Source organism: Bombyx mandarina, chromosome 08, assembly GCF_030267445.1.
Source record: "Bombyx mandarina strain Sakado chromosome 08, ASM3026744v2".
NCBI classification, from domain to species: Eukaryota; Metazoa; Arthropoda; class Insecta; order Lepidoptera; family Bombycidae; genus Bombyx; species Bombyx mandarina.
The window spans coordinates 12,263,466-12,278,363 of record NC_143215.1 but is presented as its reverse complement, the minus strand read 5'-3'; the positions used below and the strand labels follow the sequence as shown (position 1 = coordinate 12,278,363).

The window sequence follows — 14,898 nt, the reverse complement described above, 5'->3', positions numbered from 1 at the left end:
ATAAAAGGGATATATAATCTGTTATTTAAACTTAATTTAATTACTGTCCTTGAACTTCGTTTAGTGGGCCGTGCTATGTATGGAGAGTGACCCATGTCCCCCACCCAGCGTGTTTGTTTTTTTTATGAGTATGGGGGGGCTGCGCCCCCCCCCCCACCCCCGACCAGGGCTTCACCCCTGGATCCCACAGGGGCTTCGACCCTGGACCTCGGCTCGGTACTTCGGCTTGGGTGGCAATTTTACACACGGGAGGAAATGTCCAACTTTTCTCCCGCGGTGCACATACTATTTTTTCTCCTACCAGGCCGAAAGTTCGTGGAGTACGGAGCCAGGGTCCAGGGGCGAAGCCATAGCAGGCGGTAGGGGGGGCGCAGCCCCAATACTCATAAAAAACAAATTAACTGTTTTTTAATTTTTAAATAAACTACTATTAATTGAATAAGAACTGTCTGATAAACTCATCTTTGTTTAATACTTCACTATTAAATTTTATTGCCTTTTGTTTATTTCACTTTTACACTAAACACAATATTGCAAATTACCCGAGCACAACAATGGCGGAGAATTTTAGCTGCGTGAAAGCAGATGTAGACACTAACGCGCATGCGCACTTGTACCCAGGGAGAAAAAATTACACTTTCTTCCCTGTACAGCGGGAGGAAAAGTTATACTTTCTTCCCTGTACAGCAGGAAGAAAACCGAACTTTCGGCGTAGGTAGGAGAAAAATAATGTTTCAATATCGTATTTTTCCCTTTTGAGAGCTTCCGCTTTAACTTCCTCTTTTGAAGTCGGTTATAAAGCGTGATTGTGGTAGGTACCTTAAATAGCTCCTTAACATTCTGTTATTCTTTTTTTTTATTGCTTAGATGGGTGAACGAGCTCACAGCCAACCTGGTGTTAGGTGGTTACTGGAGCCCATAGACATCTACAACGTAAATGCGCCACCCAGCTTGTAAAAATATTTTCAATTTTCATCTTTAAAAATATTTTCAATTTCTACGTAAATGAAGAGGCGGGTAAAATTTTGCGTTACGCCAAAGTAACTATTCCACGTGGACGAAGTCGCGGACAAAAGCTAGTGTGAATATGAAACAATCCGCTGCACGTGACTTCTCGGGTTCTTAGAAAAAGTCCACTCTCAATAAAAAACCAACATTTTACCGAGTTTTTATTTCATCCCATCTCATCTCGTTCCATTTAACTTTATGCCAATTGCTTAAAAGTCTTCAATTAATCAATTTCATATAATTGCGCGTCAGATAATTTTTGAGAGAACAGAATAATAAAAGAAATATGACTGGCGTAAACGTCTTATTACCAGACCATAAAAGCTTTAAAAAAATCACAGTAATTGTCTATGGTCAGTATAAGTCTATTATCTATGGCATGGATGGAAGTGTCGTTGCCTTCCCCACCAAAGAGTACCGTAAAATGGGGCGATTAGGGACAAATTCCAACTTTATGAGCAATTTTAAGGTAGTTGTTGATGTGTATAATGCTATATCAGGATCAAAATGATTGAGTCTTGGGGGCATCTTTGTTGTCTAATTTAAAATTATACAACTAGCATTACAGTTTAAGCAAAAAATGCAAAAATAGGTGTAATCCCTATTTACCCGAAAATTGCGGTTAATTGGGACGAAATGAGAAATTTGCTAGGGTTGGCACTACTTTTATTTTTATATATAGTTTTAATTTATTTATTTATTTAGTTGCACCAACAAAGTGATCATCAATAAAAAAAATTGAAAAACTGACAAAAGTACATGGCAGACATCACCTCAATTATAGGTGCAATCGACAGTGCATTAACAACATTAATTGCATTAACAAATATATATATATATTTATACATATATAATGGGCTTTCTTAGAAACGGTTTATATTTCTCCGTTCTTGGTAAGTACTTAGGGGCTGATATTTCTATCTGGGTTAAGAGATTAGGTGTGTCGGTTATTCTATGGATTAATCAGATGAATACCCCCACTCTGAACAAATATTAAATATTTTATTATGTATTACTTAGACATTTTTGTCCACCTTGAGATTTCATTGATCTTGTTACATGTCTCTGCAAAATCGACTTCCTTATATTAAATTGCTTATCTATTTCAACTAAAGACTTATTCCCAATTTCGCTTCGAATAAACCAGATTTTTACTAACAAATTTAAAAAATATTGTTATAACTACATAGACAACCCTACAAACCTGTACCTATTTATACTTAGGTCGTTTCCATTTCACGTATTCTCATCCCAATTGACCTCTTTTTCGTTGTTATTTGTACCTAAGACGTCCCCAATATCCCCAAAAACAACAGATTTTTACATGTATTTTTATTTAATCAAATACATTAAAACCAATAATAACTGAGACTTACCTTTAATATATATGCTGGTTCAAACACTAAATAACGTTTATAAATCATAGTCGTCTTCTATTATTATCAAATAAATAAAAGAGAGCAAAGTTTCTAGCACTAAAATAATTACCACCACAGGAAGTTAATTTGATACGCGATTTTTTATAAGTTAGCAGCTATTATCATGCATATTCAGAGTTGTTTTGTGAACTTTCAACATTCTACTATAAAACTACAAAAAATGGAAGATTTTGCAACGAATATAAAACTTATATTGAGAGTCGAAAGATTTTCCCGGTTTTTTCCTGATTCGCCTCTCAATCCCTAATCGCCCCATTTTACCGGTATGTATGTTCCCCACCCCTCAGTCCCCTCGCTGAAATCAATGCGAGCAGTCTGAGCTTTGCATGAAGCTGGAAACATAAATAAAAGTACATATTATACCATATGTTAAGCTGCGTCAGCTGCATTGCGCTTGCCTGAAGTCTAAGCTGAATGCATCAATAATAATTTGTAGAACAGTTTTAAATCACTAAAATGTCGTCCTCCGGCGATGAAAGGTGTGTTATATCTTGTTCGGAATAAATTTGTATGAAATTTGTATTTCGTATAACATTTTATTGTTTTTAACAGAATCACGGACGAGGTGCAAGCATTAGAAGCAATTCTGCTGAAAGATGTGGTAGTAAAACGCGTTGGAGATGTCCCAAAATACATAATTGAAACGATCATCCATCCGTTGACGGGGGATAATATCGATCAGCAATATGTATGTGTGACTCTGGAGGTGGGGTTGTCTTCTGGCTATCCAGACACCAGCCCAGAAGTAGCGCTCAAAAACCCTAGAGGTCTAGATGATATGATTTTAGACACTATCAACACACATATTCAAGACAAATTGAAAAATAATTTGGGACAACCAATAGTGTTTGAACTTATTGGAGTAAGTCAATGAATAATTATAAAAAATAACTATACAATCGAGTGGCCTTAATAAATGTTAGAATTTTAAACTGTTGAGCTAAGGAAAATTACAATATTTATTTCTTGTACTGAAAATAGATAGATTGTTGCCACAATTACTCGTAAGACTGACTATAGACATGGAAGTAAAAGTAGTTGACTTGCTTTGTTCTATTTCTTGACTGGCTTTAAACATAATATGTTATAAATAAAACTGATAAAAATTTGAGAAGACATTTGAATGAGAATGAAGATTAACAATTATTTTAATTTTTATAAACAGCTTTGTACACAGAATTGATATAGATAACAAAATTGTTATTGAGAGATTTCTTTTTACCTAGTAAGCTTACTTCTTTTTTCTTAGCTTTTGTGTGGCCAGCTCAGGTCAGTGGTGTTTTTAAATTTTTATTCATCATATTACATATATTTGGTTTTTTGTTTGCCAAGTATTATTATTCTTTTTTTATTCATATACCATGATGTTTTTGTTAAGAAAATCTGTGCTAGAACATTAGTGAAGCTATGTCTAGGACTTCTTTTTGGATTGGACTTAAATAGACAGCAGACAAATAATTCGGCCTTGGTATCTCCATTAATATATATATACATGTCTAATGCGGTAAAAGCCTGAGTCCAGTCCTCTTTATTTTCACAACTCAGTAGTGCTCCTAAAATATAAATGCAAAATTAATTTATGAAGTACTACTACCTACTTGTTTGGGACACCAAATTACAAAATGTTTAATTATTTAGGTTTTCATATATTCTACTGCTAGTAGTCTCAAAGGGTTGTATTGGCTTCACCATGATTAGTGGGAAAGCTCACAGGGCTCAGCCTGAATGAATTTGCTGATATCTGTCCCAGCAAGAGCAGTGGTGATCCTACTGGAGTACCGCAGTACAGGAAATGTGACCAATTGAGAAAATCTTTTTCGTTCATCAAAATCTTACATTAAATTGGGCTAATTCAAGGAGATTGGTAACCAGTGCTTAGAATACCGAGAGCACAAGCAAAGCTAAAAAACACAGAGTGGATTGAGATCCGAAAGAACATATATGGGTTGTTTGCTCTTGCATCACATGAATCGAAGGTGGTAGTTAGCTCTCGCTCCATATGGGCTGTGATATGGTTAATGGTGACTACGATAAGAGGGTGTGTCATGCCGTGCCACCTTTCTACCTTTGCTGACTAACTTCAATAAAAATATCAAAATTATCAAATTTTAACAGACGTGTATGCCCTTACACTAATTACTGACAAGAAATGCATAACATAGACCCAGCCAATTAATTTGATATTTAAAATTTTAAATTAATTTAAATTATCCTATACAATTTTTATAATAAGTAAGTCGACTATTTAAGTTACATGTATGTTTTTGTTGATTATTATAGAGTAAACACAACTTGTGTTATATATTCAAATTTACTAAACAAAAGTTGGGTATTTGTGATAAATTGAAAGCACTCTGATCTAAAAAAATTAGCATTTTTAATATCAAAGCAATTTCCACGTAACTATTAGTTTTATTTGTTCATGTTTACTAGGTATTCTGGTTTATATAACCATTAATGTTCCAGGTAGTTCAGTTTTATTGTCTTGATGAGGGTCTTTTTTATTATACATAGAGGAATTATATAACACAAACATTTGCAAAAAGAATCTTTTGATGAGATTTTTTCATCACAGTCACTAGTTCTCCCTGGAAACAAATCTCTATTTTTCATATTGAAGATTCTCTCCTCAACTACAATCCCAAATTAGTGATTATTGTATTATAAGAAGAGTTTTCATGGGGTTCATGTTATTCTATTGCTAACAATAACATAATGCTGTTAATGTTCTCTACCAATTCAGGATTTTATTTAGTCACTGCTTTGTTTTGTTAAGTTACATTTATAAGTATTGGTAGCTGCTCTTTTCGATTATTTATTCTGAAAATTATGTGCTATATATACTATTAACAATTGCCGGTTGTTAGGGTATCTTGAAACCCCTGATTTTTTATTGTGTGAACCTGAGAACAATTTCATAGTCTGCCCGATATCTAGATATCAAGGATCTGTAGGATATCAATCACTACGTGAGTGCCGCTATGTAACATACGAGGTATACTGTAATTACTATCACTGCCTCATGGTAGAAATAGGCTAGGTGCTGTTATCAAGAATTGATACACTTTATCCAATATACGTCAGAGCTTAGTGCGATTTGCCTGCGTGCTAGTATTAACAGAATGCCAGAATATTATATTTGATTATTAGCCATAGAGCGGCACTATCTTTAGAATTTTTTGACAATGTTTTCAGCATTTCGCAACCTATACACAAATTTGAATGAATACTGCTGAAATATATAAAAATACTCGAGAAAGCCCGATACCCACCTATCAAAGAGAGCACTGTCCTGGAAAGTGTCTGGCAAAAGGAAGAGAGGCCGCCCCAGAACAACTTGGCGTCGTTCGGTGGAGCAGGAGCTAGGGGTCTTGGGCATAACGTGGGAGGAGCTAGAATAGACTGCCCAAGACCAATGTAAATGGAAAAATTTTATTCGAGCCCTACACCCCAGCAGAGGGTAATAGGAAGGAATGATGATGATGATGACTGCTGAACAAAGTTGAGATCTATTTAACGTGATCTACTTCATTTGACTCAATTCAAAATTGGCTTACAGCAAAAACAGATGAACAAATTAGTTATTTCTTACCAAAACAAGTATTTTACTATTAAATTCAAATGTATGTGTGGTGATTTTCAGATCGTACGTGATCATCTGACTAAGAGCAATCTTCCTCGTGGCCAGTGTGTCATATGCCTATATGATTTTGTCGATGGTGATTTGTTTATAAAGACGCAATGCTACCATTACTTCCACAATCATTGCCTTGCAAACCATTTCATCGCTGGCAAGAAATATTATCACGAGGAACTTGAGAAACTACCCACTTGGCAACAGATGCAAGTGCCACCTTACCAGGTATTTTCGAAATATTAAATTAATGCAAATTTAATAATTAAAGGTCATAACTGGCTATGAAAAATGAGATTGAAGTCTTATTTGTATTGTACAAGGACGACTATGATCTTTTGTAACCTCTGTGTGAACTCCTGTGCGAGTGTACAAAACAATTACAGGTATCTATCTCACTTTGAAACTAGGACATATGACAAATAGGCAGGCAGTGGCTTGGCCCTGCCCCTGGCATTGCTGAAGTCCATGGGCGACGGTAACCACTCACCATCAGGTGGTCTGTATGCTCGTCTGCCTACAAAGGCAATAAAAAAAATGGTGACAGGAATAGACAGAACGAGATGTAGAGCCTATTAGAAGCACACCCGGGAACGCGCAGAGCATACTGCTCTTAATTAACGTAATCACCTTAGTATTGGAACTGTAGTATCAAAAGAAAATTCTACAAATATTACAAACATTTCAGCAAACATGCCCGGTGTGTCGTTGCACGGTATCCTGTGACGTGGACACTTTAAAGGAGGCTCCCCCACCAAAGAGCTCCCTGTCGGCACCACCGTTCCGCTTGACAGCTGAACTAAAAGTAAGTAACGGTTGCAAAAAAAGAAGGAAAAAAAACATCGTGCAATTTTGTACTGAACCTTTGTTTCGTCGACCAGGAACTCCAAATGAAGATGGCCGAACTGTTAGCTGTGCAAGTTGCTAAGGGCGGGGTCGTCGGAATGGGCGACAATGGGCCCCCCCTGCTGACCATCACAACCACACCCACTACTGACAACGTAAATATATAAATATATTACTGTTTATGCTCTATGTGTACCTATATAATTAATTATTTCATAAATATCATACTACAGTTACAAAGATATGAATACAATATACAATTTGTTACATACATTGGTGGTATGACCTCTTGTGAGTCCGCAAGGATCGGTACCACCACCACGCCTATTTCTGCCGTGAAGCAGTAATGCGTTTCGGCTTGAAGGGTAGGGCAGCCGTTGTAACTATACTGAGACCTTAGAACTTATATCTCAAGGCAGGTGTCGCGTTTACGTTGTAAATGTCTATGGGCTCCAGTAACCACTTAACACCAGGTGGGCTGTGAGCTCGTCCGCCCATCTAAGCAATAAAATTAAAAAAACGCGAGAAAATGTTTGTCATTCATAGAGTACAATAAAAGCTCATTCAAGTAATACAACACATCTCGGCGTCATAGCGCGCCGTCAGCTTAGCGTTCTGACGCGCGGTAAGAACGCGTTCTGTTTGACGAAGCCTTTAAACACACACACATGTTTTCTCTTATAAAATAATACTCAGGCATCCCGCAACAATGTGGCCGGGTCGTCGCGCGACGCGCAGCCCGGGGCGGCCGCGGGGGGAGCGCGCCACAGCGGGGGCGACGCCGCCGCCGCCGACACGCAGCCTCGCCCGCCCTACCGCGGACCGTACAGGTATCACTGACCATTCACATTACAGAGAACGGACTCCCAAATTGAATATACGTTGAGGGATTTGCGGGGGAGACTTGAAGGAGGCCGTTTGTCCCAGACACAGCCCACTGAGTTTCTCGCCGGATCTTCCCAGTGGGTCGCGTTTCCGATCCGGTGGTAGATTCTGCGAAGCACGGCTCTTGCTAGGGTTCGTGTTAGCATCGTCGTCAGGTTTGAGCCCCGTGAGCTCACCTACAAACGTTAGGGTTACGCTGAAATAGCCTCTCAAGGCTCTCAGCTTAGGTAGGAGAAAAAAAATATGTGTTTAAACAATTTTTTCTATAGCTTAGATGGGTGGACGAGCTCACAGCCCACCTGATGTTAAGCTCATAGACGTCTACGACGTAAATGCGTCACCCACCTTGAGATATAAGTTCTAAGGTCTCAAGTATAGTTACAATGGCTGCTCCACCCTTCAAACCGAAATGCATTACTGCTTCACGGTTGAAATAGGCAGGATGGTGGTACCTACCCGCGCGAACTCACAAAAGGTCTTACCACCAGTCCATGCTAATGTGTGATTTGTATAATAGGGGATTCAACCGCCGTGGGAAGCCGGGGCGTCGCGGGCGGGGTGCGCGGTGACCCGTCCCCGCCCCGCACGCGTCCCCCTCCGCCTAGCCTCGCCCCCTCGCCCAACGCGATACCTCCGACCATCGACTCTATCCTTCGCGCCCTAAACGTACCCAAGACATACTTACGCGTTTCTTCAATTCGAAATTTAAATATGCGGATGTAACGAATAAGAATCGATACGTCTTGCCAACCTTTCAAATATCATCGGTCGCGGTGAACGTCGGTCGACTGTATCACGAATTATTTATCTATCGATATTTTCTCTCGTTGCCTTGCACTATTGTGCGCGTTTATACAACTGCCAAATTGATTTTCAACATACAAACGGGTGATAGTTACGGATTGAATCGAATAAATTTTAGAAATTTTATCGATTTCGGGTGTATGAATGAAGTTATTTGTGAAAATTATTGGCGTGCCGAATTCGGTCTTCCGACTTATGTGATTAACAGTTTTTATAATGTTATCCGAATTTTAAGTGCAATTTTGCATCGAAATCTCAACAGAGCGATCGAGACTGTAAAGTTGGCGATCGATTGTTTATGGTGGAAATCGATTTGTTTATCCCAATCGTTTTGTGCTCGTGTTGCTCTCGTTCGAATCGATCGACGGCGTAAAACAAACACGCTCAATGCGCATCGCTGTGTTCGGAAGGTTGCCTTAAATTTCGAATGTACACAAAGAACTGTCAAACGTGTTCCTTCAAAATCGAATCGGATTGAAGAATTAAAAAATACCACAACATTTTATACGACAGTACTGGAGATAGTGTTGCTCAATAATATAATATCGAATGTGTTTCGAATGAATTTATTATTTATATTATCATATTATTATATAGTATCTGACGCAAATTCGGAGATATCATTGAATACAGGGTCCCATCCGACATGTTGTTAATTTATAATATAATTTACAACTATTCAACGGTACAACAATCATAGATTGTGTGCCGATAGTGTTATATTTAATTATAAGATTTTTGAACGCACAATTTTGTAACATCACCTAACCATTTTTGTATCGAGCTATAGGAATTATCAGCGAGTTCAAAATAGTAATTAATTTTGAGACTAACCATTATTAAAATTCGAATTTTATAATCTTGCCTGAGTGTATATCGTAATATCATAATATATCCTATAATATTCATATTATGCTGATAAACCAGAAATTGTCTTTAATTTAAAATAAAATCTTTTCAGCTATGCTGTTCAAAATTTTTTACACCTATAGGTCAGAATGGTTCTGTCCGTGTTGTATATGTGTATAATATATTATATGATGATTATAATATGTATATTATAGTATCATATCTATAGAAAAAAAAATATTTCTACCCTATTTTTGTTTTAATTTTCCCTATTTGAAAGTAGCTTAGTTTTTTAAATGCCTATTTGTTACATTTGTTTTTGTGATGTTTTTTTTTATTGCTCTTAAATTTCGAAATATGTATTATACTTCCAAACATTATTATATATAAGTTTTAGTCGATTATCTACATTAATTTGAACCCTTAAAATGGTATTGCGAATACAGATAAATCAATGTTATTCCACAAACAATATTTCAAATGGATAATGTTGAAATGATTTAAAAACTGATTATTAATCTCTCAACACTATGCTCAGTACTGTTGTGTGTTTTGGGTACGTTGAAGTGCTTACACACTGTTACATATAGTTTTCTTATATTTCAGACGGCTCTATGCGTTTAGTTTTTATTAAGTAGCTAATGTGTTACGGCAAAAAGACATGTGTGATCTTAATAATACATATATCCTTGACTGTGACAGATTCCTAGTCAGAGCATAGCATGATTTTGAGATTTTATTTAAAATTATTATGTTTATATAAAACACTAGTGTTAATTGGCCTACATTATTACTGACATTGTTATTGCACTCATTGGCTATCGGACTTGACCTATTTAATGTTAAGTGGTCATTGGCGCCTGTAGACATAACGACCGCCGCCGTTCACCTTGAAGTTGAAGTCTCAATTACATTGTACTGTCTCATCCTTGAAACCGCAACGTATGGCTTTGAGGCGTTTGAGACAGCTTTGACGTCATCCTAAAGTCTCATTGTCTTGTATAGCCGTATCCTTCAAAACTCGTTCTGCTTTGCTTCATTGGCAGAACGAGGGTACTTATGGTGCACGTTCGTAATACGCCTACCCTCCGAAAAAAAATATTGTTGCAAAGACTGGCGAAAGCCACTTCTCGGAGAACCGGACCTAATTGTCATACGTAAAATCCCAGTAAATATTTATCTACACAATTTGACCAATAATATATACGGACGTGCTCAGAAGGCCACAATTATGTTCCCATAGACACAGGAACGTATTAGTAATGCTCTTCTAACATCGTAAAGCTGTCGCATCTCGCTGACACTAGATGGCATTGCTTATCGTCCTACTAAAGATACGGATCAACGCAGACGTGTATCGGAAAAGTTCACACTGAAACTTCTGTGCGTAAAGTGAGAGTTGCTCAAAATAATTTGTATGACTTCATCAGTGCGCTTTTCAAGTTATCAACTTATGAGTTGTGTTTCAGTAACGTGTATCCCGTTGTAAAAATTTTAAAAATCGTAATGATAAAAATGCTTGAAATGGCCAATATAACTTGCGTTACCGTTCTCACTTTCTCGTGCGTTTCGTTGACGAAGAAGACGTATCTACATATTCGTCCTAACGCGTCATGTTTATGGCAGTGTTTCTACCTCAAATTATAGTTTACCATATTGCGAAAGAATAAACAGAAAAACTCGCACTAGAAACACTTGCGCTTTGCTTCATAGAGAATTTGTGTTAATGGTAAAAAAAAAGCTTGATGCTAAGCGATAACCGGGGCTCATCAACTAAAATCAGGGCGTTTTTCTTTCGTTAGTCCAAATGGCAGTATGGCCATAAATCCTGAGCGAGTTCGAGCTACAAAAAAAACCGTACAAGCGAACACAATGCGAAATTCTAATGTTGTATAATAATGTTGGCCAACATAACTCCGCTGTGTATAAATATTATTTTCAACGAGTATTCGTTGTTTAAGGAAAATCGACGTGCGACTGTTTTTTTATTTATTAATTTAAGTTAAAAAATAAGTTTGTGATAGTTTATTTTGTTATAAAAAAAAATATGTTGTTTTTATTTGTTTTTTAGTAGCAGCTGCATAGAAATAGCAAATGAAAGGTCTTAGGCTGTATAATTCATAATTCATTGCTTCGTTTTAATTTATTGGTGTTTTTAAATGAATTTTAAAACAGGTAGGCAAGAGCAATATATATTGTTTTGGTCGAACGAAATAAAAATGAACCGGAAATATTTAATCTACATTTAACACATTTCTAATTGTTAAATTCAAGATTTCCTTATCGTAACTGAATACATGCAGTTATTAAAATTTGTAACAGCCGTCATTATGTTTATTTAAAAAAAAAGCAACGTTTTTCTCGAATAAAATTCGTACGACTGTTTGGACATTTCATTAGAATGTTTAATAATTTACGAGATACTATTGTTTAAATCTCATGCTTATAAGGAGACTAATAGTTGAAGCGCACCTACATTCAAAGGAATATTTTGTCTGCATTTTTAAATATAAACCGTCGCTTATCTACGGAGTTAATGTAGGCGCGTGATAATTTAATTCCTCATCTAGCAATCGTAATGCCCTCAATAGTGTTGCATAAATTCATCTTATTCGCATTGCTTCTATAACGAAGATCTGGTCTTAATATCAAATTACCTTCAAAATTAATGAATTAACGGACATTCCATAGCAACGTTCAATGCTAGTTTAGAAATTTAAAAAAAAAAATCACTTATGTACTTATCGCTTTTGTCATGTGAATGTGCATGTTAATCGTTTTTTACAAATATATAGTGTATTGGCGAAATAATTTAGTAGTTTCATAGTGTTTCGAAGTGTGTTTTTAGATGTCTTGTAAGTGTTGCCAGTGTTTCGATGTGGTATTTACTGATTATAATGATCGATTTGGGTGTGTATTGGAGAAGTATTGAAGTAAACAAATGTGAGCTGATGCGGCTTAGTATGTTTCAATAATGAATAGAACCGGTACACGGTATACAGATCTGCCCATGGTCATCGCTAGTGCGAATGAGCATAATGCACTAGTAACTCAATATTCATGTTGGTGCAATTTACTTCGTTCATTAAAAGCACACTTCGAAAATACACCATATTGTAAAAGTTTACGTACATGACATAAAACTTAAAAAAGGTAGAAATTCTTAAATATTATTGTAGTGTTTTATTAAAATTAAAATGGAATGGTCACATTGTCGAATGTTAAGAAGAACATACGTCACTAGAATTTTGCCAATAGGTCAAGGAATAAACTAGACGGACAAAAACAGCTACACCATAGACAACCAAACACCGCGATATGTTTAGTCACGTGTGATACGATTTTGTCTCTGGCAATGAGTAGTGGTTATTAACATCGCTTTCAGTTCCATACAAACAACTTGTATAAAGGTAGTATCGTCTACTAAAGACACTACTTGTATTATTATTTTTTTTAATAAATTGTACTTGCTTGTAAACAAAGTCCTGTAAGCCAAACTACTTGTAAAGACAATGTGACTATAGCAGACTATGTGTAGGTATATCTAGTATAAGATGTTGAAGGAATATGATTTTGTACAGCCCGACTAAGTTATCTTGAGACTCTAATAAAGCAATCACTTTAAACTTAGTCATTCTGCCGAATTGACGTTAACTTATAATGAATGAATCAAGTCGAGATGAGAATTTCTGTAATGTGATCGGAATTAACTTAATCATTAAAGAAATAATCCGAGAATTGATATTAGCATTCGTGAGAATTTTCGCAGATTCTAAACTGTTAAAAAGCCACCGTTACTACTGGTTTGATCCTGAAGAAACACTAAAATAACAAAATAAAATAATTCACACGACTTCGCTTCTAACGTTCCCGCCAAAAGCTTCTCCATACTGGTTGTTTAGTAATGTGATGTCCATAGATAATTTAGTAGGACTGTACTTTTTAAAAGTCATGTTGTATTCACTTACATTCCGTATATAATATTTCTTAACAATGTATTTATTAATATGTACCAAAACGTATCTATAAGATTTTTGTCTTAGAAATAAAACCGTGTATTCATTACAGTGATCAGTTTTAGCAAAAAGTTTGAATATAAATCTAAGTGATTTCTACACTTCCTTCAACGAAAATGGCTATAATCTAAAAGCTAACAATATTAAACAAAACTTTTACTTTTCGTAATGTCAAGAAATTATATGCGACTCTCGTTTAAACTGAAGAAAATCTCATTATTATTAAAAAAAGAAATTTTTTACAGAATTTTCTGCCTACGATTTGCTAATCTTTGTGTGGCATGAAATGAATGTCTCTTCTTGTGACAGTAGTGTAGCAGCAGCTTAAATTTATTAAACATAGTATTTTAAATTAATGGCAACAATACATTATGAATGTTCATTGCTTTTTAGGTAACTTAGGTTAGGGTTGCCAGTGACTTTGAATAATAACCGTAGCGCGAATTCAAATAAAAAGCAACCCTCGACGAGTTAAAGGTTTTTAAAAATCTCTTTAGTAAATGAATATGAAATCTTTTAAATTAGAATAGTTACATTTTAAAATCAATGTATTTGTCGGTTTGTAAACGTAGTGTTGAATGTGATTAGAATTTCAATAAATATTTACCAAAGATTTTAATGAGTTTTCATTTAACTCCTTGTACGACGGAATCAAAATCAGTCTTATTACTATTTCCGACCCTATGAATGATTGTTACTATTATTGTTATTGTGTACTGTATCAATAAGTAAATTGATTAGATTGTACTTTTCTACCCACCTACGTAAAGCTCACCTTCTTTAAGAACGGTTAGCTGGTAGATAACTCAATTGTTGAGTTAAGCTCGCCATTTTTATTACTTTTCGTAATTATTATATTGTTTTAACTGTGTGTGTACAATAAAGAATACATATTATTATAATGATTTACAGTTTTCGTGGTCGTTTGAGGTAAAAATATGGAGCGATTAAACCGTAAAAGTAATTTTAATGTCTAGGATTTGCGAAAAATCAATGAAAGTACTATTCCTATTTTAATTAGCTAATGTTGCTAATGATTTTACGGTCTAGTTAGTGTGAAGCGGCCCGAGGATCCCGTAAACATCAACTAAATACTGACCATATTAGGTCAGTAGATTGAAGTCTCGCTCCCCAATAACAATGGACCAGTAGACTAGTAGACCGGGCAGACGAACGCACAACCACTTCGTACCATTAATAGGTAATTATTGTAAATTATTTTCTGAAAAAATCATTTGCCTGATCTGAAATAAACGAATTATAAGTTTCTAAAAAGTAATGCTGCAACTGACTACATCCGTAGATTAAAGGAACTAATCTAGAAAAAAAAAGTGAGCCGTCACGGGACGCCTGGCAAATGTAAAACATCGACATTATTTTGTAAAAGTAATATGCAGAAAAGAACAGATTGTGATAG

General features: G+C 35.8%; 1 protein-coding gene across 1 annotated transcript; it reads left to right on the top strand.

The window, feature by feature from the left end:
- The first annotated feature begins 2,736 nt into the window (after window positions 1–2,736).
- On the top strand, window positions 2,737–14,095 carry LOC114242942 (E3 ubiquitin-protein ligase RNF25). The gene is made up of 7 exons (XM_089729225.1): window positions 2,737–2,926; window positions 3,000–3,309; window positions 6,091–6,309; window positions 6,770–6,886; window positions 6,963–7,082; window positions 7,624–7,757; window positions 8,330–14,095. The coding sequence occupies exons 1-7, from the start codon at window positions 2,904–2,906 to the stop codon at window positions 8,379–8,381; spliced, it is 975 nt and encodes a 324-aa protein (XP_089585351.1). The 5' UTR covers window positions 2,737–2,903; the 3' UTR covers window positions 8,382–14,095.
- The last annotated feature ends 803 nt before the right edge of the window (window positions 14,096–14,898 follow it).